The 27,056-nt window shown below is 41.9% G+C and overlaps 1 protein-coding gene across 1 annotated transcript in view; it reads left to right on the top strand.

The window, feature by feature from the left end:
• Positions 1 to 27,056, top strand: part of LOC120528148 (zinc finger protein 721-like) — a 90,872-nt gene that overhangs the window by 33,837 nt on the left and 29,979 nt on the right. The window contains exon 4 of the mRNA XM_039752209.1: positions 6,526 to 7,434. Coding sequence (XP_039608143.1) covers positions 6,526 to 7,434 — 909 coding nt within the window. The remainder of the gene's footprint in view (positions 1 to 6,525; positions 7,435 to 27,056) is intronic.

Genomic DNA, 27,056 nt, shown 5'->3' with positions numbered 1-27,056 from the left:
ACACAATGGTGGTGGATACGACATGTGCAAGAAAAAGTCACCCAGGATCCCTGCACCAAGTGTCAACTAACTCGAAGGGCTCTGAGTTCACCATCCTCTCAGGATTGTGTTCTGACACCATGCAGGATTTACGTATAAGCTACACAAGCTATAGCTGGGGGCCCCCAAAACAAATCCTATTTGGCACTTATATGGAATATCTGGACTTATAAAGGGCCCCATGTCTCAAATAGCTTAGGGCCTTATCAAGTCTAAATCCAGCCCTGTTCTGACACGCTGTAATGGCTGGCTATCTACTTCCACTCCACCAACTGTTCACCAATCCAAACACAAAGCTCACTTGACAGGCAGGGCGGTGGGCCGCTGAAGACTTTGGACATCAAACCCTGAAGAAGCTGAGGGTTCAGATCCTATTAGTGACACTTTGTGTGAGACCCCTGTCTGTGCTCTAATGGGGGTTTGTGGAACCGATCATATCTGAGATATTGTAAGTCACCTTGGATAAAGGTGTCAACCAAACATGGAAACGATTGTGTGCCGACAGAGCGTGAATAAAAATTAGCACCCCAGTTGCTGCAACACACACAGTAACTGTTTTAGATCTCACCGCCTCTCTTGTAGTGGCCTGCTCTTTATTCTCACTTATCCCACTGTCATGTCTTCCTAAGTCGCTTTGATGGTAGCATCAGGATCTCTGTGTCAGCAGCTTGCACAGTTTGGCTTTTCGGTCTGAAACTTTACAGAGCGCAGTGACTATTTTTGTTGATTGCACAGCTTTACAAGAAGTCCTTCCTCCTGGTGATGTTCAGCTGCTATGGAGGCAGAGGAGGAAAGAAAACATAGTGAATTACATTTAAGGTAAAGAGAAACAAAAAAACTGACATGAGCGTCAGTTGGCTTTAGCTAATGCAGTTCACCCAAACTATTGTATAACGTTTCAGTAATTATTTACCGCTCTGATGCTGATCTTTTAAATCTAAAATCCGTTTTCAAGTGGTAATTCCGTCCATGTTTTCCACATCGCACAATTCAAAAGGCCCTATGTACTTACGGGGGAATCGAACGTCAGACATCCGCGCCGGAGGTGAAGCCTCAGCTGTTGCGCCATGACGGCTGGTTCGCTTATTTGACTGGAGGTCTTGAAATGGAGAAACAACTGAAGGACAGGACTTCTTCTGGCTGGGCAGGAATAGTTGGCATTCGCAGCAAAGTGTCCATTAAAACACTTGGAAAGTAGATTTCAGATCCAAACTTTAATGTGCAGATATAGATGTACATAAGACAGTGTGTGTGTCGTCTACAATACTAATTAAAGCAGAACTATTCTTAGCTCTCAAATTAAACATAAAGGAAAATCACGTTTCAAAATCTTATACAAATTTTAATCACAAAGTTGCAATACTGAGGTTGTAACTAAAGGCACAATTGAGAAGCGTTTTACTTAATGAAATTACAAGCGTAACTATTATAACATCTGCGATGGGCTGGCTTCCTGCCTTACGCCGTGTGGTGGTTGGGATTGGCTCCAGCAGACCCTTTGTTAGGATATAGCAGGTTGGACAAGGACTGACGGACTATTATAACATCATTAATAAATTAACTATTCTGAGTTAACAGTGCCCTATAAGAACTGCATGGACAGTTAAAGTTTTAAAAATATACAAAATATACTAATATTTATATATATATATATATATATATATATATATATATATATACTAATAAAAGGCAAAGCCCTCACTCATTCACTCACTGACTCATCACTAATTCTCCAACTTCCCGTGTGGGTGGAAGGCTGAAATTTGGCAGGTTCATTCCTTACAGCTTCCTTACAAAAGTTGGGCAGGTTTTATTTCGAAATTCTACGCGTAATGGTCATAACTGGAAGCTGTTTTCTCCATTTACTGTAATGGAGATGAGCTTGAACGCCGTGGGGCGGAGTTTCGTGTGACATCATCACGCCTCCCACGTAATCACGCAGTACATAGAAAACCAGGAAGACCTCAAAAAGCGCTGAAGAAAACATGCATTATATAATTGAGAAGGCAGCGAAACAATAAGAAGCGGCGAGTGACATATACAACCATATTCATGAGTTCTGCTACTGAAACAAAGCACGATGTAAACCTACACTTTAAATTAAGTTCATAGACAGGCTGCGCTGGCGTTTGTAATTTAGTGCCTGCCCATATAAGGCCGTCCGTCAGCGGCAATCCAATAGCAAACTGCCCACTAAATATTCACGGGTGAAGGACTGTGCTTATGGAGAGGAAGATGAGATGGTCAGGGTGGTGTTTGACACAAACTCAGTGAAACTGCGAGAGAAAGTTTTAAGTGCCAGGACTAAGGTAACATTAAATACAGCCATGGACATAGCACGAGATGGCACCAGCACAGCTGGGAACCTTCGATGCATGTACACCGAGTTGCTCACGTGAACTGACGCAGTGCACAGATAAAAGTCAACAGTTCCAAAGAGCGCTGAACAAAACCGAATTACACAATTGAAAAGGCAGCAAAAATATGAAGCGCCTGATAAGCATATTCATAAATCCAGCTACTGTGGAAACAAAGCACACGGTGGAAAAGTCAATGTCCCGCTAAAGGAAGACAGTGTAAAAAAAATAGGTGCATGCAGTGTGTCAGGTCTCAGATAAAGAAGAAGACGAGCTGTTTATTGATGCAGTAAGAAACGAATCGATGAATGAAACCTGTCATCTTTACAACGATTGACAAACACGGAATGTAACTTGAACACAACACATCCTACAAATACAAACCTGATTGAAAGAAATAATGATAATCAAATCCTTGATGACAGCAACACTCAGTAACACTCACAAAACAAATACTGTATATTGACAGTCATGTTACGTTATTTTTAAAATGTTCCCTTTTCTTTTTCATAGCTTCCTTAACACACTACGTCTCCGCTGCGATACGCTGGTATATATATATATGTATATATATATATATCCCGATCTACATACTCGAATAATGGATACTTTATTCGCCATCAATGATTGTTTTGGTAAAGCCATACTCAGTGTATTCATTAGATGAACGGTAAAAAGTAAGAGCGAGGGGAGGATGACTCATTGAGGCATGCAGGCTGTAGTGCTTGGCGTCAACTCTATCTGAATTGCGCGATCACATTTGAAAAATATATCTTTTCAAGTTCTATTTAGTCCATATGTGTCAAACTCAAGGGCCGGGCCACATCCGCCCGCGTGTAATTATATCCGGCCTGCGAGATCATTTTATATACTGTATTATTGTTATTAATGGCCCGGGTATATGAAGCGCTGGTAACACAATAAACTACAGATCCCATAATGCAGCGCTTCAGCTGTGAAGTGATTTCAACTGAAGCTACTTTTATGGGAGACACAAATGCACCAGTGCACCTTGCCCCACTTTCCCTGTTGCCAAGTAATGTTGAACCAAGTCGTCACTACGGTGTTCCCAAATACGCACTTTGCTGATAAACTGGCGCACTGAGTTTGCACTGAGTTTGCACGGCGCTTTGGTGACTTTGAAGAACAAAAAGTCCGTCTACATGCGGCTCGAACCTTGTGCATGTTTGGTAGCACATATCTGTGTGAGAAGCTCTTCTCAGTGATAAAGACTAACAAAACAGCACACAGGAGTCGCCTCACTGATGAGCACCTGCAATCCATCCTGAGAATCTCCACAACACAGAACCTCACAGCAAACAGAAACGAACCTGTGGCCAAAAAAAGATGCCAGGCGTCCAGCTCTAAAATGACATAAGAGCAAAGACAACTGAATGATTTGATTTGTTATTGCTGAAAGGAACACATTTTATTTATATTTCTAGGTTTTGTTATGCAGCATGTTCATATTTGAATTTGTATCATTTTGACAGGATATATTTTTATGGAGAGCAAAATCTTTTGGGATATTTAAAATCTAAGTTTATTTTTTATATAAAATTACATAAGAGTAAAGAAATTTGAATATTTGTTCTTTTAATGTTTACTTTATTTCTAACTTGTATAATTTAGACAGGATATATTTTTATGGAGAGCAAAATATTATAAGTTGTTTAAGGTTTGAGTTGATTTATTCACGAATAATATTCCTGTCTGTTTTACCATTCCTACCAAAGATATTTCTGTCGACTAAATAAAAATTCCTTCTATTTAAAATTTAAAAGAACTTGAACAAATACGATAGTTCATAATATCCACGCAGACTTGCATGTAAGAGCGGGAGTTATCCATTTTAACAAGCAGCGTATTGCACTGATACGAAATAGCTGTGTGTGTATATATGTAGATATGTATGTATATGTATATATATGTTTACGTATATATGTGTGTGTGTATGTATGTACTGTATATATATCTGTATTTGTGTGTGTATGTATGTATGTATATGTATATATATATGTTTATGTGTGTGTGTGTAAATATATATATATATATATATATATATCACGCGAAGCGAAAATTATATGACAACAACACTCATCACCGTTCTTACAGGACTCACAACAGTGACAAAACAATTACATTGACAATCATGTTCGGGCACGTTATTTTCAAAATGTTTCCTTTTCTTTTCATTGCTTCTTTAACACACTACTTCTCACGGGTGTGCAGACAGCAAAGAGGCTCTCTCCTTTCCATAGAGAGCCTCATGCCCAAATCGCGGGGTATTAATTAATGCCCTCCCTGGCTAGTTATGGACGGAGTTATATGCTTATTTATTTATTTATTTATATATTTTACCTGCATTTTTAGCACTGTTTAATATTGTTTTGTATGAGTATGCTGCTGCTGGAATATGAGAATTTCCTCTTGGGATTAATAAACTACCTTTTTACTCATTTAGCATTAACAAAGGAATAACGTATTGATTACCGTATAAACAATTTAATACGAACAGAACTTACGTTGCTTCGTTTGACGCCCACTATTTCTAAGGAACTCTCTAACTATTTGGAGGGCAGATAGTTTAACACACAGTGGGAAACAACCACGCTTTCTCTTTCTTCCTGCTACCCACAGTCCTTTGCTCCATCGAAGGCAGCGTCTAAGTCCGTCCTCCTGATGACCGAACTCCGCCTCCCAGACAGCTCTGAATCACAGCCTGATTATTTGGTGGGGGGGGTCACCTGCAAAGGCGCGTATACCTGATGAGCCCCAATTAGTGCGAAACACATGTAGTGTATCACATATCTGTGGTCTGCTTCTCACAACTGAGAGGACATGGCAGATGTTTGCCATCTGGATGACGAACTAGAAGCATTACAGGATGTAACCACCCAAGTAATCAGATTGCGATTCAGACGAAAGAATGTAAGACTTTGCTCTTCACCCTGTCAAGTAAGTAAACCAGTCTCCATGGCGCAACGTCTGAGGCTTCGCCTGAGGTGGTTGACATCCGAGGTTCTCTCATAATGGGCACCCCTCCATTGCAGGGCACACTGGCACTCACAGCCACACCAAGTCAGACCAGACCGTGTTTAAAATAGCAGACATGTCTGTGGGATATAATAGGGCAATGGAGAAACTGATCAGACACAAGGAGAAGATGTAAAATCTATAAGTACAATGGACAGAACAGGAATGGAACCTCATTGTGAGGTGATGACAGCAACCACTGTGCCACCACCCCTCTCTTTTCCGTAATTTGTTCTTTTAATTAATTTTAACTTAATTGGATTGGACCAATACTGATGCTCTGTGCAAGAGAGGACAGAGCCCGACTTCCTTAGAAAATAAGATGCTGCAGATGTTCTATCAGACAGTTGTGGAGAGCGCCTTCTTCTACATGGTGGTGTGCTGTGAAGGCAGCATAAAGAAGGACGCCTCACGCCTGGACAAACTGGTGAGGAAGGCAGGCTCTACTGTAGGCACGGAGCTGGACAGTTTGACATCCGTGGCAGAGCAACGGGCGCTGAGCAGACTCCTGTCAATCATGGAGAATCCACTGCATCCACTGAACAGGATCATCTCCAGACAGAGGAGCAGCTTTAGCGACAGACTTTTGTCACCGTCCTGCTCCACTGACAGACTGAGGAGATCGCTCCTCCCCCACTCTATGTGACTCTTCAATTCCACCCTGGGGAGTAAACGTTAACATTATACAAAGTAATTTTCTGTCTGTTATACCCGTATTTTTATCACTCTTTAATTTAATGTTGTTTATCAGTGTGCTGGTTCTGGAGTATATGAATTTCCCCTTGGGATTAATAAAGTAGCTAGCTCTAATTAATTTAACTAAACTGTTTTGTTTTTTTCGCAGGTTCACAGGAGAATGCTCAGACCCCTCTTGCGTGCAGACAGCAACAGAAACAGGACAAGGAGAAGATGGAGAAAACAAAAAGAGGATCGGAGACTATGGCTTCTTTGCAGTACACTTCCCCTCCTACCAGTCTAGCACAGGTAGGAGCCATCAGGACTGATCAACAGGAAGTGCATAACACAAATCGACAGACTTTGTGTGACAGCCAGGAGTGCACAAAAACCTTGAAATACAAATCTGACTGTAAAGATCACAAGTTGATCCAGACTGGTCAGAAGCCATATGCCTGTTCTGAATGTGGAAAACTATTTTCACGGAGAGACCATCTTCACAAGCATAAAAGAATTCACACTGGAGAGAAGCCCCATTGCTGCTCAGAGTGTGGCAAGCAATTCTCACAAATAAGCAATCTTCACATCCACACGAGAATCCACACTGGAGAAAAACCTTATTGCTGCTCTGAGTGTGGTAAGCGATTCTCCCATAACAACACTCTCCAGCAACACACCCGGATTCATACCGGAGAGAAGCCATTTGGCTGTTCTGAATGTGGCAAGAGATTCTCCGTTAACAGCAGCCTGCAGAAGCACATGACCATTCACACTGGAAAGAAACCTCATTGCTGTTGTGAATGTGGGAAAACATTTTCCTACAACAGCAGTCTTCAGAAACATACAAAAATTCATACTGGGGAGAGAACTCATTGCTGTTCTGATTGTGGGAAAAGATTCTCACAAATATGCCATCTTCAACGCCACATCCGAATTCATACCGGAGAGAAACCTTACTGTTGCACTGAATGTGGAAAACGGTTCTTGGAGGTCAGCCATCTTCAGAGTCACATCAGAACTCACACGGGAGAGAAACCGTACTGTTGTTCAGAATGTGGCAAACGATTTGCATACAGCAATACACTTCACAAACATAGAAGAATCCACACAGGTGAGAAACCTCACTGCTGTTCTGAATGTGGGAAAAGATTCTCGGAGGCCTTCCATCTTCAGTGTCACCTTAGAATCCACACTGGAGAGAAGCCGTACTGCTGTCCTGAATGTGGAAAACGATTCTCAAACAGCAGTGGCCTTCATAGACATAAGCGAGTTCATACTGGGGAGAAGCCTTACAGCTGCTCTGAATGTGGTAAGAGTTTTTCAGACAGCAGACGACTTCAAAGACATTTGAGAATTCACACTGGAGAGGCAGAACATAGCAAAATGGCAGGAGAGGCAAACAAAAATATGGCAAATGTGGAATAAAACCACTGAATCTGTGCCACAGGTTTTGGGGTCAAGAGGACTTCTCAAAAGAAACTACACATCTTAGCCATCTGCGTTCAACTTTATGAATGGCTGTAAACAGACTTGAAGAAGTTATACAAGAAAAAGAAAATACGAACACATCACTCCAGTCCTTAAATCCTTACACTGGCTCACGGTTAAGTTTAGGGCAGATTTTAAAATCCTCCTTTTAACATATAAAGTATTAAATGGCTGAGGTCCGGCTTACTTGTCTGAACTTATCATGACTTACAAACCAGAGCGCACATTAAGATCTCAAGATGCTGGTCTGCTTATGATCCCAAGGATTAATAAAATAACAGTAGGAGGTCGAGCTTTTAGTTACAGGGGGTCCTAAACTGTGGAGTGGTCTGCCTGCTACAATAAGAGATGCCCCTTCAGTCTCAGCTTTCAAATCTCACTACTTCAGTTTAGCACACCCTGACTAGAGCTGCTGATTAACTGTGCAGACAGCATCTCTGTTGTCAGTCATTAGCTCTAAAACGTAAGTAATATGATAGTTAGAATTGGATACTAACCCTCATCTATTCTGTTTCTCTTCGCGGTACTCAAATGTGGCACTTGGTGCCACGGCCCACCTGCCAAGTTGTTTTGCCTGCCTAAGGTAAAGTCATCCCTGATGGAGGATCACAGGAATCGTGGGAAAGTGGGGTCCTTTCATCGGATCAGCTGTGGAATGGCCAAATGGGGGAGGCAGCTTGATGGCTGAGTGTCTCTAGGACTCTAAACAAATCCAAATCATATTTTGGGATATCATCATATTAAATTCTGCTCTGTACTTCTAAAATTTTTATTTTTATACTCTATTGAGGATTTGTTTTGTTCTGTTCTGTGTATTGTATTGTATTGTATTGACCCCCTTAATTTTTGACACCCACTGCACGTCCAACCTACCTGGAAATGGGTCTCTCTTTGAACTGCCTTTCCCAAGGATTCTTTCATTTTTTCCCTACAAGGGCTTTTTGTGGGAGTTTTTTCTTGTCTTCTTATAGAGTCAAGGCTGGGGGGGGGGCCTGGTAAAGCCCATTGCGGCACTTCTTGTGTGATTTTGGGTTATATAAAAATAAATTGTATTGTGTATTGTATATAGGGACCAGTGTAATACTGTGATCGTTGTATAAATACATTTATGTGTATCATACTTTGCTGCAATACACTATGTGTTAAAATGCACAAGTAAAAATCTGAAGACTTTTTTTCCAGGCAACTGTGACAATGTAAGGAACCCTGGTGAATAGAGCAGCTGCACTGTTCCATTTTGACAGAAGAAGGTGTCTGCCATGTTCCGGGGTCTCAGCCATGGCAGAAAGGGGTGGGAGGCTTCTGAAAGACAATAAAGCCTGCCCAGAATAGGTTCACTCTAAGTCAGCCATGCCACAACTAATAACCAGCAGGCTGCGGCCTACACAGGCCCCAGAAAAAATGGAGAACTGGCTTCAAAAGTTCAAAAAAAAATTATAATAGAGGTGTCACGGGTACAACCGTTGCCCATATGTCTGGAAAAATGCATAGGGATGTGCAACTTTGATCCAAAAGTGAAAATAATATTAAAAGAGACTTATTACATGATTATGAATGTATTCTCCCACAGACAGCTTCTCCACTTGATGCTGGAAAAAATAGAAGTCCTCAATGGAGCCAAGCAGAGCAATGGCAAGAGAAGCCAAGAAAGACAACCTGACTGGTCAGACTGTCAGCTCTCTGTAATAAACACCAGAGTCTGTAACCACCTTGACCTTCTCTGGAGGATCTTCAGGTGTGTCCAGCGTTGGACTTTATAAAGTTAGTTCGTTAAATCTCAATGTAATGAACTCTTGTAAAGTGCCTGTCACACGCTGAGAATTGCGTAGAAGTAGCACTGTGTTTTTCCCAGCTGATTTTGGGGTTCATCAGCGGTGTGTTTTTGCTCCTACTCTGTTCAGTGCTGGCATGGACTGGGTGGTGGGCAGGGCTGTGGGGCATTTATTGGTGAAGAGAGATTCACTGATCTTGACTTTGCTGAGGATGCTCTGATCTTCAATGGAGGCTCTGATGGGGACTCTAGAGAGACTGAGTGAGGATTCTGAGTGTCTGGGCTTGTGATAAAAACCAAGAGCCAGACCTTTAATGACCTCTTGGGGATGGCCATCAGCAGTGTGTCTGCAGAGAGAGTGTCAACCTCATCATTGAGAGGTTTACTTACCGTGGTAGTGACATTCATGTGAGTCAGGTGACTCTTCACGTGAAGACAGTAGATGGATTGGGAGAACATGGAGGGTCATGAAGTCTCTGGAAAGGGGTGTGTGGCACTCCTGATATCTCTGCAAAAAGTCTTTAGAGTCCTGGTGCTTCCTGTTTGTGAGACATGGACGCTATCCAGTGACCTGAGATGAAGACTTCAGTACTGTGTCTCTTCAGCGAATCCTCAGGTACCGTTGGCTTGACTTTGTGTTGCTCATGGAGTCCTGAATGAGGCACATGACCTGCATTGTGAGGGAGCGTCAGTTACAGCACTTCGGCCATGTGGAGACATTACCCAAGGGTGATCCGGCTCACAGGACCCCTCACTGTTGAGGACCAGGCCAAGGGGAAGTCCACGTAACACCTGGCTGTGGCAGATAGATCTTCTATGAGTCAATGGAGGCTCTGATGGTGGGCTCTTGAGAGACTGAGCGAGGAGTCTGAGTGTCTGGGCTTGTGATAAAAACCAAGAGCCAGGCCTTTAATGAACTCTTGGGCACGGCCATCAGCAGAGTGTCGACCTCGTCATTGAGAGGTTTACTTACCTCGGTAGTGACATTCATGCGACTCTGGTGACTCTTCACATGAAGTCTGTAGATGGATTGGGAGAGCACGGAGGGTCATGAAGTCTCTGGAAAGGGGTGTGTGGCACTCCTGATATCTCTGCAAAAGGACGAAGGTCCAGGTCTTTAGAGTCCTGGTGCTTCCTTTATGTGAGACATGGACACTATCCAGTGACCTGAGCTGAAGACTTCAGTCCTCGGGTTACAACATTTCGGCATACAACGTTTCGAGTTTACAACGCTCACTCCCATAAAAACTTAAAAAAATTGAGACATGAGTGTTTTGGCTTACGCCATTAGCGTCGTACTTACAGACTACATGGGGGAGCTAGTTTGGTTGCACGCAGCGGGCAAATACGCAATAACGCAGTGTATGAGTGAGAGAGTTGGCGAACTAGTTTTGTTACGCGCAGAGGAAGTGTTCCGTTTGTGTGGCTTTGTTTGCCGACTCTGTAGCCCTTATCATGGCTCCTAGACGAAAGTCAGAGTCTTCAGATGGTAGTGCTTTGAAGAAGAGGAAAGCCATCACGATGGAAGTGAAATTAGACATTATAAAGAGATCAGAAGGAATAAAGGTAAGGAAGTTTTTTTTTACGCTCATTTTTTGTCATTTTTTCTGATACTACAGTACAGTGTACAGTACTGTATATTTATGTCTTTTTCCTTTTTCTGTGGCTTAGTTGTGTTTTTACGTTCTAGATTATGATTCTGCAAATGTTGTTAGGATAGGTAAGTGACTTAGGGTAGGGTGTGTTTCGACTTACACCAAAATCCGGGTTACATCACTGTGGTAGGAACGGAACATTGTGTCGTAACCCGAGGACCCCCTGTACTGTGTCTCTTCAGCGAATCCCCAGGTACTGTTGGTTTGACTTTGTGTTGCTCGTGGAAGTACTGAATGAGGCACATGACCTGCATTGTGAGGGAGCATCAGTAACGGCCATATGACGCGATTCCCTGAGGGTGGTCCGGCCCACAGGACCCTCATTGTTGAGGACCAGGCCAAGGTGACGCCCGTGTAACACCTGGCTGCGGCAGATAGAGGGTCATTTCTGGAGGGTGGGACTGGGCCGCGTGTCTGCCAAACAGGATCCCGAGCTGTTTCGTCGTGTAGTGGGTGTAGCTCCCTATCCTAACCTGACCTTATTTATTTTGTACAAAACCCTCATACCCTGGATGAGCCCTCAAGATCCTACCCTATTCTGAATACAGTGATCCCTCCTTGATCGCGGGGGTTGCGTTCCAGAACCCCCCGCGAAAGGTGAAAATCCGCCAAGTAAAAACCATACGTTGTATATTGTTATTTTTATATTGTCACACTTTGCACAGAAACACAGGAGGTTGTAGAGACAGGGACTTTAAAACATTGGAAACAAACATTTGTCTCTTTTTCAAAAGTTTAAACTGTGCTCCATGACAAGACAGAGATGACAGTTCCGTCTCACAATTAAAAGGATGCAAACATATCGTTCTCTTCAAAGGAGTGCACGTCAGAAACAGAGAATACCAGAGAGAGAAAAGCAAACAATCAAAAGTCAATAGGTGCTGTTCGGACCTTTAAGTACGCGAAGGGAGCAATGTGAAGGTAGTCTTTCAGCATTTTTCAGAGGAGTGTCCATATCCTCTAGGCCAGAGTGCAAACAGCCCCTCTGCTCACAACCCCTCTATCAGGAGCAGAGAATGTCAGAGAGAGAGAGAAGAGCAAACAATCAAAAAAATCAATACGTGCTGTTCGGGCTTTTAAGTATGCGAAGCACCGCATGGGATGCATATCGGATATCATTGAGGAGTTGTATTTAATACATGATACGTGCTCTGATTGGGTAGCTTCTCAGCTATCCGCCAATAGAATCCCTTGTATGAAATCAACTGGGAAAACCAACTGAGGAAGCATGTACCAGAAATAAAAAGACACATTGTCTGCAGAAATCCGCAAACCAACAAAAAATCCATGATATAGTTGTGATGTGAGATTTTGCATATAACTTGATAAATGTTTTGTATATCTTTATTTCTAATTTAGGCAAACCAATGTAATTCAGTGTTACTTTGGTGAGAGGTATTCTTGTTTGCCATCCCCCGTTTACGACTTTTCTTTGTAATTTTATGACAGGATTTGGGGAATGTGTCTTAAATCAGTTTGATGAGTATTTCTTTGCTAAAGTCTTTTCTCCCATCCGCCACACAAAGTCAGGTAAGCATAATATATGGTCTTGGGGGGGCAGGAGATCAGATGATCTATTTCACCCACTGGTCTGAGGTATGGCTGTTTGGAATTGGCTTCTCTCAGAGGCCTTCAAGTACCATGATGTCCTATTCGCTGTAGGGAGTTGGACAGAAAACCTATAAATTTGCTTGCTCAACCACATTCTGTCTCTCTAACCAACATATGATGAAGAAGCATCTCTCTTGCTAACCTGTGATGATGAAGACAACACAATAAAGAGCACAGCTCAGCAGCCATATTGAACAGACATGTGGCTGAAAGCTGAGCACCAACGATGCCTTAACTAGAGACATTTTAAGTAACTGCAAGTCTGTGTGCCACCTGAGTTACACATCACCATTTTATCAGGTTGTATGGCTGCCAATATTCAAATGGACTTTGCATTTTGTTATTATTTATGAATATTATCAGTAATACATTATTTTATGTGTAACTTAACTCCTGCTTGTCTTTTTACTACATCTAATTGCCTGAGGTTATAGATATAGAAGGGAAGGTGGGGAGAAGTTATATACAATAAGACCTTATAAACAGTGGTAAGTCTGTGAGATTAGGTATTCTAAGGCTACATATTAATAATACAATAGGGGAAAGTAGAGCAATATACTGTATATATATATATATATATATATATATATATATATATATATATATATATATATATATATATATATGTGTGTATATATGTATATATATATATATGTGTGTATATATGTGTATATATATATATATATATATATATATGTATATATATATATATGTATATATATGTATATATATATATATATATGTATATATATATATATATGTATATATATATATATGTATATATATATATATATATATATATATATACACACATATATATATATATACATATATATATATATATATATATATATATACATATATATATATATATATATATATATATATATACATATATATGTATATATATATATATATATACATATATATATATATATACTGCTCAAAATAATTAAAGGAACACTTTTTAATCAGAGTATATCATAAAGTCAGTGAAACTTATGGGATATTAATCTGGTCAGTTAAGTAGCAGAGGGGGTTGTTAATCAGTTTCAGCTGCTGTGGTGTTAATGAAATTAACAACAGATGCACTAGAGGGGCAACAATGAGATGACCCCCAAAACAGGAATGGTTTAACAGGTGGAGGCCACTGACATTTTTCCCTCCTCATCTTTTCTGACTGTTTCTTCACTAGTTTTGCATTTGGCTACAGTCAGTGTCACTACTGGTAGCATGAGGCGATACCTGGACCCTACAGAGGTTGCACAGGTAGTCCAACTTCTCCAGGATGGCACATCAATACGTGTCATTGCCAGAAGGTTTGCTGTGTCTCCCTGCACAGTCTCAAGGGCATGGAGGAGATTCTAGGAGACAAGCAGTTACTCTAGGAGAGCTGGAGAGGGCCATAGAAGGTCCATAACCCATCAGCAGGACTGGTATCTGCTGCTTTGGGCAAGGAGGAACAGGATGAGCACTGCCAGAGCCCTACAAAATGACCTCCAGCAGGCCACTGGTGTGAATGTCTATGACCAAACAACCAGAAAGACTTCATGAGGGTGACCCAAGGGCCCCATGTCCTCTAATGGGCCCTGAGCTCACTGCCCAGCAGCATGCAGCTCGATTGGCATTCGCCATAGAATACCAGAATTGGCAGATGCACCTGTGCTTTTCACAGATGAGAGCAGGTTCACTCTGAGCATGTGACAGAAGTGAAAGGGTCTGGAGAAGCCATGGAGAACATTATGCTGCCTGTAACATCATTCAGCATGAGCAGTTTGGTGGTGGGTTAATGATTGTCTGGGGAGGCATATCCATGGAGGGTCACACAGACCGCTACAGGCTTGACAAAGGCACCTTGGCTGCCATTAGGTATCAGGATGAAATCCTTGGACCCATTGTCAGACCCTATGCTGGTACAGTGGCTCCTGGTGCATGACAATTCCTGGCCTCATGTGGTGAGAGTATGCAGGCAGTTCCTGGAGGATGAAGGAATTGATACCATTGACTGGCCACCACACTTTCCTGACCTAAATCCAATAGAACACCTCCTGGACATTATGTTTTGGTCCATCCAATGCCACCAGGTTGCACCTCAGACTGTCCAGGAGCTCAGTGATGCCCTGGTCCAGATCTGGGAGGAGATCCCCCACAACACCATCTGTCATCTCATTAGAAGCATGCACCGATGTTGTCAGGCATGTATATAAGAACACAGGGGCCATACAAAGTGCTGCGTACAATTTGGAGTTGCTGCAATTAAATTTGGGCAAAATGGACTAGCCTGCCACATCATTTTTTCACTCTGATTTTTGGGGCGTCTTTGAATTCAGGGCTCTGTAGGTTGATCGTTTATATTTCCATCAAACGATGTGGCATCCTTTCGTTCCTAACACATTACCCAGTCTATATCAGTAGAGATATCCAGGAGGATTTCTTTTTCCTATTTAGATCTGATGTGTTTTCAAAGTGTTCCTTTCATTTTTTTGAGCAGTTATATATATATATATATATATATATATATATATATATATATATATATATATATATATTATCCATCCATCCATTATCCAACCCGCTATATCCTAACTACAGGGTCACGGGGGTCTGCTGGAGCCAATCCCAGCCAATACAGGGCGCAAGGCAGGAAACAAACCCTGGGCAGGGCGCCAGCCCACCACAGGGCACACACACCAAGCACACACTAGGGAGAATTTAGGATCACCAACCCACCTAACCTGCATGTCTTTGGACTGTGGGAGGAAACTTGTAATAAGTAAAGAAAACTCATAAAAACTTCACAAAGGTTTGGGGAGTGGCCCCACATAATGTCCAGTCCAAGGACACAATATTAAGAATAGGATCCAAACCAGAATCATTTGACAAGGAGCAGAGGTTGATATGGGGCTATTCACACAAAAGAAAATCACGAAATGAAATCAAAATATGGGGACAGAAGTGACGTCATCATTGGCTTGTTGATGGAAGAGACGGTGTCATGTCAGCGCCGGAAGTGACGCTATCGAGTCGGACTCGGGAAGCAGTGAGTTATTGTTTTCCTTCATTGGTTCTGTTGGTAGAGAGAGAGATAGGTTAGTGCCATGATTCGCCCCTTCGTCCCTTGTGATTTCACTCACCTTAGCGCTTGTTGTCTGTCTCCTGTGTGTGACAATATATTTATATAATTTAATTTTATATAATTTATATAGAGGGCAGCATGGCGACGAGGTGGGTACCGCTGCTGCCTCGCAGTAAGGAGACCTGTGTTCGCTTCCCAGGTCCTCCCTGCGTGGAGTTTGCATGTTCTCCCCGTGTCTGCGTGGGTTTCCTCCCACAGTCCAAAGACATGCAGGTTAGGTGGATTGGTGATCCTAAATTGTCCTTGGTGTGTGTGTGTGTGTGTGTGCCTTGTGGTGGGCTGACGCCCTGCCTTGCACCCTGTGCTGACTGGGATTGGCTCCAGCAGACCCCTGTGACCCTGTATTTAGGATATAGAGGGTTGGATAATGAATGGATGGATGGATAAATTATATATTTCGACTCTGACTTAATATAATCAGAGATGACTTTATATATTCAGACGCTGACTTTATATAATCAGGCTATATTCAGAAAATCATTAAATTTGCCTGTTTGGCACCCCATAATATATACTGTATACATATATATTAGAGCTGGGACTCGTTTAAATAAAATTAACTGATTAATTATATAAATGTATGGAATTAATCATGATTAGTTATATCTATTATTAAAACATGTAATTATAATGTACTATGGGGGGTCGAGCTTTTTGCTCTGCTGCACCACAGCTCTGGAATCAGCTCCCTGTTGAACTGAGAAATACACAAAACCTGGACATTTTAAAGCAAATTTGAAGACTTTTTTATTTAGGAAAGCATATAATTGCTGTGATTGTTGATTTAATCTAGTCTTTTAAACTTTAAAATTTTGTGGTTATTGCTTTTGTTGTAGCACTTTGAGATCTTATCAATGAAAAGTGCGTTACAAATAAAATCTATTATTATTATTATTATTATTATAAAATGAATAAGTAAATGATGAATCAAATACACATTGAATCACAATTTCAATATAGAATCGACACAAAGGAATTAAAAAAAAATACTAATTGCACAGTTTATACTTTAAAAAAGACCTGAAACCTGACCCTTTACTACTTGAGCAAGTACTACCTGAATGTGAATGCCTTCCTAAAAGTCAAGTTGAAAAGAAAGCAAAAAGAAAACGAGGCTAATGTATTAATTCTCAAATTGGCATAGCATATGAGACCCAGACGTGTCAAAGTAAGAAACGATCTGTTAACGACTGTTAACTCTGAATCAGTCAGATAGCCAGGAAGGGGAAAGAAAAGATACTGTAAGCTGAAGCCGATGAGGATGGTGGGGAAGAAGAACCTGCAGACCAGCCTGCCCCACCTGTGTCCAGTACTAGATACCCTAGTGGTCCTGAACTGCGTTAAGTTGGTTTGATGATGGACGATCAGGTAGAGTTTATTGTCATGATTCCACAAAACAATTAAGTTCAAAGTGACACATTGAGTTTATTATCATATATACTCAATACAACGAAATTCGTAGTTAAAATGTCTCATCAGAGAAGCTGAAGAAATAAAACACATGAAAGAAAGAAAGAAAGGACAATAACAGTGTAACATATATACTTAGAGAAAATATGTAGAATATTAATTTGCTATATTTTTAAACATGTATGGGCCTTTTAGAGGAAAATAAATCTGCTAGATTACGAAACACTAATAAGATCTGGTTGTCCCGTCCCTCCGAGGAACCTGATTGGTCAGTTTGGTTTTGACATCCCGACGAATGAGGAAGTACGGGTTTGAGACGCCTGAGGAGAAGTAAAGGCGCATGCGTGGAGACTCGCCTCCAAAGATGGAAAGTAGAAAAGCAGACAGCGGGTGAGAAAGCCGCCACGAAAAGAATGACAGGGTCTGAGACGCAGGAACACGCGCTCGATAGATAGATAGATAGATAGATAGATAGATAGATAGATAGATAGATAGATAGATAGATAGATAGATAGATAGATAGATAGATAGCGCCGGTGAAGAGATTTTAGTAAAGGCGTACGAAGCACGCTGACAGAATCGTCTTTAAAGACTGAAAGTATAAAACCGGATAAAAAGCGAGAAAAGCATCTTGAAGATAAAGCCTGAGAAGCAGGCTTTACAAGAATGCGTTTGAGAGAGAACGAGAGAGGGTACTAATGTTGAAGATACGTTGCAACACACATGCGAATTTGGAGGAAAGACACTGAAGGTGCACGTGGGTCATCAACAACAACAAGAATTCATTTTTTTGTATAGCTCAAAATCACACATGGAGGGCCGCAGTGGACTTTAACATGCCTTGTTTTTTGACTCCCCAACAGCCTAAGAAGACAAGAAAAGAAAACTAAAAACTCTTACCCGAAAAATGGAAGAAACCTCGGGAAAGGCAATTTAGAGAGGGACCATGTTCAACGTAGGTTAGGTGTGCAGTGGGTGTCATAAAATGGGGTAAATACAATACAATACACAGAATAGGACACACGTAACCCTCTTCACAGATCTACATGGCCAGGCTATCATTGCCATCTCAGGAAAACAACACAACAGTACAATAGCAAGAGTACAAGTACAGAGCAAAATGCAAGAGTTCAGTTGTGGCCAAAGGTTTTGAGAATGAGCCACATATTAATTTCCACAAAGTTTGCTGCCTCAGTTTTTATGATGGCAGTTTTTATCAACTCCAGAATGTTCTGAAGAGGGATCAGAAGAATTCCAATGAATTGCAAAGTCCCTCTTTGCCATGAAAATGAACTTCATCCCCCCAAACCCATTCCCACTGCCTTTCAGCCCTACCACAAAAGGACCTGCTGGCGTCATCTCAGTGATCCTCTCGTTCACACAGCTGAGAGTGTCGATGAGGACAAGGCTGGAGATCACTCTGTCAGAATAGAGAGGTTCAAATGTTGTGAGGAAGTCTTCAGGGCACCCAACAAAGTCCAGCAAGTGCCAGGACCATCTCCTAAAATTCATTCCTGGTTCGGGATTCACCACCAGTGCAGACCTTACTCAGGAATGGCAGCAGGCAGGTGGGAGGGCATCTGCACGCCCAGTGAGTGAGGTGAAGACTTTTTTGAGAATGGTCGGGTGGGTGTAAAAAAGGGTAGGAAAAAAGCCAAGAAAAATATCAGGGACAAACTGATATTCTGCAAAAGGGAAAGGAATTGGACTGCTGAGGACTGCTGGGGTCAAGTCATTTTCTCTGATTGGAAAAAAGAAAAGGTAAGTGGCGCTACCATCAATCCTGTATCATGCCAACAGTAAAGCATCTTGAGACCATTCATTTCAGCCAAAGCAGTGGGCTCAGAGCACAGCCATGAATAAAGAATGGAACCCAAACCTCCTCCAGGAGTAATTTCTCTCAACCATCCAAGAACAGTTTGGTGACCAACAATGAACTGTCCAGCATGATGGAGCACCGGGCCATAAGGCAAAAGTGACAACTAAGTGGCCCGGGGAACAAAACATTGAAATTTGGGGTCCATGGCCAGGAAACTCCTCACTGAGAACTTGTGGTCAATCCCCAAACAAAAAAAACCCAATTCTGACAAACTCCAAGCATTGATTATCAGGAATGGGCAGCTGCCATCAGTCAGGATTTGGCCCAGAAGTTGATTGCCAGCCTGCCAGGGTGAATTGCAGAGGTCTTGAAAAAGAAAGAAGGGCCAACACTGCAAATATGGACATAAACTTCAAGAATTGTCAATAGAAGCCTTTGAAACTTCTGAAGTGCTTGTCATTCTACTTCTCTCTACCAGAGAAACATCTGACACAAAGATCTCAAAACACTGAAGCAGCCAACTTGGTGAAAACCGACACTTCGGTCATTCTCAGAACTTTTGACCATGACTGTAGATTATATGAATACCGTGAGGAATGAATGTGAGATCATTTATGTTAGGTAGAATGCCTAGAGGGGGCTGTGGCCTCAGAACCCCTGCAGAATTAATTTTTTTCTCCAGCCATCTGGAGTTTCAATTGTTTTTTCTGTCCTCCCTGGCCATTGGACCTTACTTTAACTCTATGTTAATTAGTCATCAGTCATTGTTCAACCCACTAACACAGGGTCACGGGGTGTGCTAGAGCCAATCTCAGGCACCACAGGGTGCAAGGCAGGAACAAACCCTGGGCAGGGTGCCAGCCCACCACAGGACACACACACACCAAGCCCACAGTAGGGACAATTTAGGATCTCCAAAGCACCTAACCTGTATGTCTTTGGACTGTGGGAGGAAACCCACACAGACACGGGGAGAACATGCAAACTCCATGTAGGGAGGATCTATGTTAATTAATTTTATTATAATTTTATTTTCTTATTTAGTAGAGGGCTCCGCCCCCTGCTCGCTTTGCTCGCCAATTCCCGTGTTTGATTATTCGGATATACAATTTAAAAGCTTGTTTGTTTTCTTTGGAATTATTTCAATTTCATTATTTGCAGTTTTACTTTAAAGCTTCAGTAAAAACAATTTTTTGAATGAACTTTTTTGTCAATATCGCATTGAATTTTGATTCTGTGTTTGGACTTTAATCGTGACAATGCAACGTATAACTGCCCGTGAGTGAATATCGTTTCTTTTTCTCTAATAAATTTTTTTTTTGTTTGTCTCTGTGATTTGTTAATTGTCATAGCAAAAGCTTGTCTCACGGGAAACTGTAAATGTTTTAATATGATGGCATATCAAGGTCTCCTATGGTGTCTAATGTTATTCGCGGAATATGTACTACATTACCTTTCTATTCACCTGTTAAAATTTGCATCCTGTGGTGGGTTGGCACCCTGCCCAGGATTGGTTCCTGCCTTGTGCCCTGTGTTGGCTGGGATTGGCTCCAGCAGACCCCCGTGACCCTGTATTTGGATTCAGCGGGTTAGAAAATGGATGGATGGATGGATGGATGAAAATTTGCATCACTTCAACGTGATCATAAATATTAGAACATTAGAACAGTCTTGATGAGAACAGGCCATTCAGCCCAACAAAGCATGCCAGTCCTATCCAATTAATTCTTCCAAAAAAACATCAAATTGAGTTTTGAAAGTCCTTAAACTCTTCCTGTCTTCCACACTACTTGGTCTCTTATTTCAAGTGTCTATCGTTCTTTGTGTAATGAAACGCTTCCTAACGTTTGTGTGAAATTTCCCCTTCACAAGTTTCCAACTGTGTCCCCGTGTTCTCGATTAACTCATTTTAAAATAACCGTCTTGATCCACTGTACTAATTCCCTTCATCATTTTAAACACTCCAGTCAGGTCTCCTCTTAATCTCCTTAAGGCTCAGCTCTGTTAATCTTTCCTCATCACTCATCCCCTGTAGTTCTGAATCAGCCTAGTCGCTCATCTCTGGACATTTTCTTGTGCTGCTATGTCCTCTTTGTAGACCCAAACTGCACACAGGACTCCAGATGAGGCCTCACCAGTGTGTTATAAAGCTTGAGCAGAACCTCCTGTGACTTGTACTCCACACGTCAAGGCGCTATATAACCTGACATTCTGTTAGCCCTCTTAATGGCTTCTGAACACTGTCTGGAAGTCGATAGCTTAGAGTCCACAACGACTTCTTAACCCTTCTCATGAGGTGGATTCTCAATTTTCCGACCTCCCATTGTGTATTCAAACCTCACATTTTTACTTCCTATATCTAACATTTGACAATTACTGAAATTAAATTTCCTCTGACTGAATTGTGGTTTCTTCGAAATTAAACTTGTCGTTGCGTTAATTGTTGTAGAACCACAGATTCTCATAGCGTATCATCCATTATTGTGTAAATCTATGTTTTGAGCATTGAATGATGCATAGGTAAAAGATTATTGTAGACTTGTATATTTTGCCCGTAGTGTTTGTGGATCCTGCGGTGGGCTGGCGCCCTGCCCAGGGTTTGTTCCTGCCTTGTGCCCTGTGTTGGCTGGGATTGGCTCCAGCAGACCTTCATGACCCTGAGTTCGGATATAGCGGGTTGGCAAATGACTGACTGACTGACTGACTGTTTTTGGATTTCACTTCCCTCAAACATCAAATCTTTTATTTCTCGTGGATATGCCTCCTCATTGTGTAGAAACACTATGTTTCCCTGATGGCAACACGAATTAGACGATCTACAAGTCTCTGACTTAAACTATAAAGCCTTACAATATTTCCATACTTCTGACATATCACCCTGTGGACGCGGCCCAGACACAGACAGGCGGACATGTTGATTTCCACCACCACACGTTTATTTTCCACAAATATTTACAAGTTAAATGTCACTAAGACACAGTCCGTGCACAAACACAAACCCTACACACAGTCCTGGCCACTCAATGCCTTCTTCTCCGGGCCGCCTCCAATCTCTTCTCGTGCCTCGTCCTTCTTCCACCCGACTCCAGCCTCGACTGACGGGAGACGGCCCCTTTTATTCATGTCCCGGATGAGCTCCATGTGTTCCCGACACTCCCCCGTTGGCCACGCCCCAGCGTGGCGGAAGTGCCGGCTGTTCTCCCGGCAGCTCACCGGGTGTCCTTTTTAATCTTCCCCCCAGCACTTCCGGGTGTGGCGGAAGTGCTGAGGTAACAGGTCCCCAAGGCATTGGGGCGCCTCCTGGCGGTGACCACGAGCCCCTGCAGGGTGGGGCTTCCATGCCCTCAACCCGTGGCCCCCAAAGCAACCAGGGCGGCGACCCCCACGTGATCCAGGGTGGGCGCAGACCCACATCCGGTCCCTCACAGTGTCCCAGCCGGGTCGTTGCCCCTGGCATCCCTGACACACCCCTGCCCATATATTCGATTTGTATTCAACCTTTCCGTTATTTCACCAAGTAATAATTTCCGTTTGTTTGTGCTAATGCGACCTTTACTATCTTTTTTTTTGATACTTTTGAATTTTTCTGCTTTCATATTCTGTATCTTGCTCTGCATACGTATCGTGCCTACGGTTTTTTTGGGGTCATTTGAATTCCACCGTTTTCTTCATCTCTAACCCGCTCTGCATGTGTTTCGGCCCCTCGTTTTTGAACCTCTTTATGACGTTTTACTTTGTTTTCTACTCTTTGTCTTTTATTTCTGACCTCGCTTTGTCTTGCTATTTTTTCAAATGACCGTGATGACTATTTTCCCTTTTTTCGAGTAATAATTTCCGATTGTTTGCGCTAATGCGATCTTTACTGTCTTTTTTTTTTTTTTGATACTTTTGAATTTTACTGCTTTCATATTCTTTAGCTTTCTCTGCATGAGTATCACCATCTTTTTTTTTTGTGCCTTTTGTATTTGTGCCTTTCATCATCTCTTATCTGCATTTTTTTTCTCTCCAACGCTTTCAGGTCTCTTTATCCGCGCTGCTTTCTTCTTCACTTAGTCGTCGATGTTTCATCTAGAACGTATTGTCCTTATACGCTTTAGATGCGCTGACAGCAGAGGATCTTTGTGAGCTAAAAGCCTTTACACGGCTGAGAGTTTTGATGACCGTGGTCTTATTGTGAAAATGGCTGTAAGTAGGTCGTGACTTTCAAGAATCTCGTGTTTCAGGTCCTTGCGAGACGGTCCTGGGACAATCTCTCTAGTCTCGCATGTCTTTTAAGTGTCTTCTGAGAAGATCACGTCTCATCTCCCTGGTCTTCCTTCCAAGATTTTTTTTTTTTTTCCATAATAGAGAGATCTACATCGGAGATGAGGCTGTGGAGCAGGTCAGCAGCTTTAGGTCCCTCGGAATCACCCTCACTGATGACCTTAAATGGTCAAGTCTCACTGCGGCAGTAGTCAAGAAAGCCCAACAACGCATCTACTTCCTGAGTAAGGCCCAGATGTCCCCCACAACCCTGTGCAGATTCTAAAGGTGTACTGTGGAAACCATCCTGACAGGATGCATCACATCCTGGTACAGCAACTGCTCAGTTCAGGACTGCAGAGCTCTGAATACAGCACAGCAGATCACAGACACACAGCATGACATCCACACTACATGCTGTCTCAGGAAAGTGAACCGTATCAGGCGGGACCCCAGCCACCCTGCACTGTCACTTTTCACCCTCCTCCCATCTGGGAAGTGACTAAAGTCCATTTGGACGCACACACCTCCAGGTTCACGAACAGTTTCTACCCAACTGCAATCAGACTCACGAACAATCGGTAAGCTTGTGTCACCTCCACTGCTACCTGCACATAAACTTCTGCCACTGTCTCTATTTAGTCCTAGGATTCTGGTTTTATTTATTTACTTATTCAATTCATTTATTTATTGTGTGTTTTTTGTCTGTGTTCACTGTCTGCAGGGTGACATGCAAGCAAGCATTTTACAATAAAGAATAACGATTTTGTCTTTATTCTCTTTCTTTATCATATAAAGCAATTTGACCGACATCATTTGTATGAAAATGTGCGATAGAAATAAATGTTGTTGTTGTTGTTGTATATCACATAGAAGAATTCAGATTAGTTTGGAGTCCTGGGGCCTCATGCATAACGCCATGCGTAGAATTCACACTATAACATGACGTAAGCACAAAAGCGGAAATGTGCTTACGCATAATAAAAAATCCAGTTGCATAAATCTGTGCGTATGCCAACTTCCACGTTCTTCCGCTACATAAATCCCGATCAGTGTGAAAAGTAATGCTCGTGCACACGCCTGCTGCCCCATCCCTGCCCCAATTCCTCCCAGAATTAAACCTCTTTGAATATGTAAATCAAAATAAATAACCCTTAAGCTCAGCCTTCTGTGAAAAGGCACGAGGGAAAATGGAAGAATTTCAGTGAATAACAAGTGGAGGCAAAGAAAAACGTACAATTTGTTAGTTTAAACAGTGGTATAATCAACAAAAGGAAGTCGATCGAGTGACATAGCGTGTCAGAGAAACTCGAAAGCTCACGTTCACAAAGTCGCACAGTGCCGGAAATCGAAAAGAAGTTGTCAGATATCAAAGTCACCGTGAAAAGGCGAGATGTAGCCCACCATCTGAGTGTCATAGGAAAGCTTATTAGGATACAGAGAAAACCAAAAGGCACACAGTAGGGAAAAAAGCATGCAATGTCAACTTTAATCTCGAAATTTCCACTTTAATCACGTCTTTAATTACATCTTGCCTGAAGAAGGGGCCTAACTATTTAGTTAGCCAATAAAAGGTGTCATTTTGCTTGCCTTTTCTCCACTTTAATCACGTAAATTATTTTGTCATTGAAGTAGAACGTCATAAACTTCATCTTAAAATCGTTTAATTAACCAGTTTCTCAAATCCCATCATAATTAAAGTAGCACGTTGAATGCTTTGTTTTGTATTTGATCTGCTATGTGCTCTGTGTGTGTGAATCACTACTTGCTTCTTAAACTGGCCCTCTCTTCCTCCGACAGGACACAGAATCCATTACATTCGTGATATTACAGCTCTCTGAATAACTAAAATACTGAGATGTATACGTGATATCATTTTCATATAAGCATGTTATTAAACGGTGGCGCAGTGATTGTTCATGCCTCACGCAAGATGCTTGCTGTGCGACCTTCGATTAAATCATTTATTGCAGCAGTGCTGTCTCTTTCAAACGTACTTACCTGCAACTCCTGTCCTTACTTTTCCTTCTCCAAATACCCAATCGCCACACAATCAGCTCTGTAATGGACGTTAAGCCATCTCTAAGCTTAGAGCACCGATTCTTCAAAACTTTTAAGGAACATTGAAATATCTTCGTAGTTCATGTTTAATTATTCTATCCATCTATCCTTCCAGTGTTGCATCAGCACCAGCAAGAATACAGCGCGAGGCAGGAACAATACGCGAACAGAGCGCCAGCGACTCGCTAACGCTGTGGCACCGTGTCCTCACATGCTTAATTATTAAAAATATAGATTATCTAAATGAAGTTAAAGTTTTATCTGTATAACAAACATATTTTGCTGCACTTCATCTTAAAATGATATCATCATCATATGTAAATATGCGCTTTATAAAGTGGCTCAGGTTGTGCAATATTATAACTGTAGTACAAGTTTACAGTGAGGTGATTGTACTTATAAGTAATAACAGTTCTACAAGGAGCACTTGATGGACTGATTGAGTGCGTTTAGAGCTCTTGGGATGAAACTCTTTCTGAACCGCGAGGTCCATACAGGAAAGGCTCTGAAGCGTTTGCCATGTGAGAAGCAGTTCCAATAGGAAGCATGGCTGAGGCAGCATGTCCTTGTTGCTGTATACCAATAATTCTCTTTCTGATCAGCTGTTGTACGGCTGTGATTCACACTCAGACACAGTGATATAAATACTCCGAGTGGTGCAGTGAGACTAATATTGAAAAAGATGATCCGCTGTGGCATCCCCTAACGGGAGCAGCTGAATGAAGAAGAAGGTGCAGTGAGAGTAACAATGCTAAAGCAGTTATGGTATTTGGAATAGTTTGACCATTCCCGGGACCATTATATTGTTACGGGTTAATTACAATCAGATGCATTAAACTAATAAACAATATGCGGTTAATTTCAGTGTATTTATAAAGCCGCGTCAGGGCTGTTGATTTGAAAAAGAAAGGCAAAGCACTGCTTTCACACTGGGTGCCGCTAGTCTGCAAAACCGAGAGCAGAACTTGCGTACGCCAGGGTATGAGCTACCATGGAAATGTGCGTTGCCTTTCACCAAGTTTAGGTTTTATACATCGCGATTTGAACATCGAAACGTTTGTACACAACATTTTTGTGCAAGCGCTCCGTTTATACATGAGGCCCCTGGAGATTTCACTCAACAACTTGCTCCCAAAAATTGGCCAATTCACAGCTGAGTCAGTGCTGGGCTGGCCAATCTGATGAAAGGACCCTCCCACCGGATGCTCCTTTATCTGAGATGACTTTTGCATAGACAGGCAAGCAACAAACGTGAAATAGCAAATATTATTTAATTATCCTATTAGGAACCGTGGCAAATAAATAAATAAAATGCCCCATACAGTTTTTTTATTTATTTATTTCATTGCCAATATATTTTTATAATTGTTTGTATGTGTTTATTTTTATCATCAGGATCATTTATCCCCGCAGGCATAAATAATCAACGACTCATCAAATCCTGACTAGATATCGGACCCAAGTTCACCCGGTTCTTCACTAACGCTTTACTGGCTTGTGTGGTTCCTCCCAGAGCCATCGCTTGACAAAGAACCATTTCATTCTGTGAAGAGATCTCTGCTTATGAAGTGTGCGGCGGTTCATAACATGTGGACAAACCAGAGCTATTTAATGTGAGGTACGATCAGGAAGACCTGAACTGGGCCAATGCCAGCGTATGCAGCGAGAGTCCTTTAAAAATCAGGAGACCCTCTGGAATTTCACAGATCTGTTGTTCATAACTATTTATGGTATATAAAGTTCTTTCTGGAACCTT

This window comes from Polypterus senegalus, chromosome 4 (assembly GCF_016835505.1).
Source record: "Polypterus senegalus isolate Bchr_013 chromosome 4, ASM1683550v1, whole genome shotgun sequence".
NCBI lineage: Eukaryota > Metazoa > Chordata > Cladistia > Polypteriformes > Polypteridae > Polypterus > Polypterus senegalus.
This window is presented reverse-complemented; position numbering and strand designations above follow the sequence as displayed.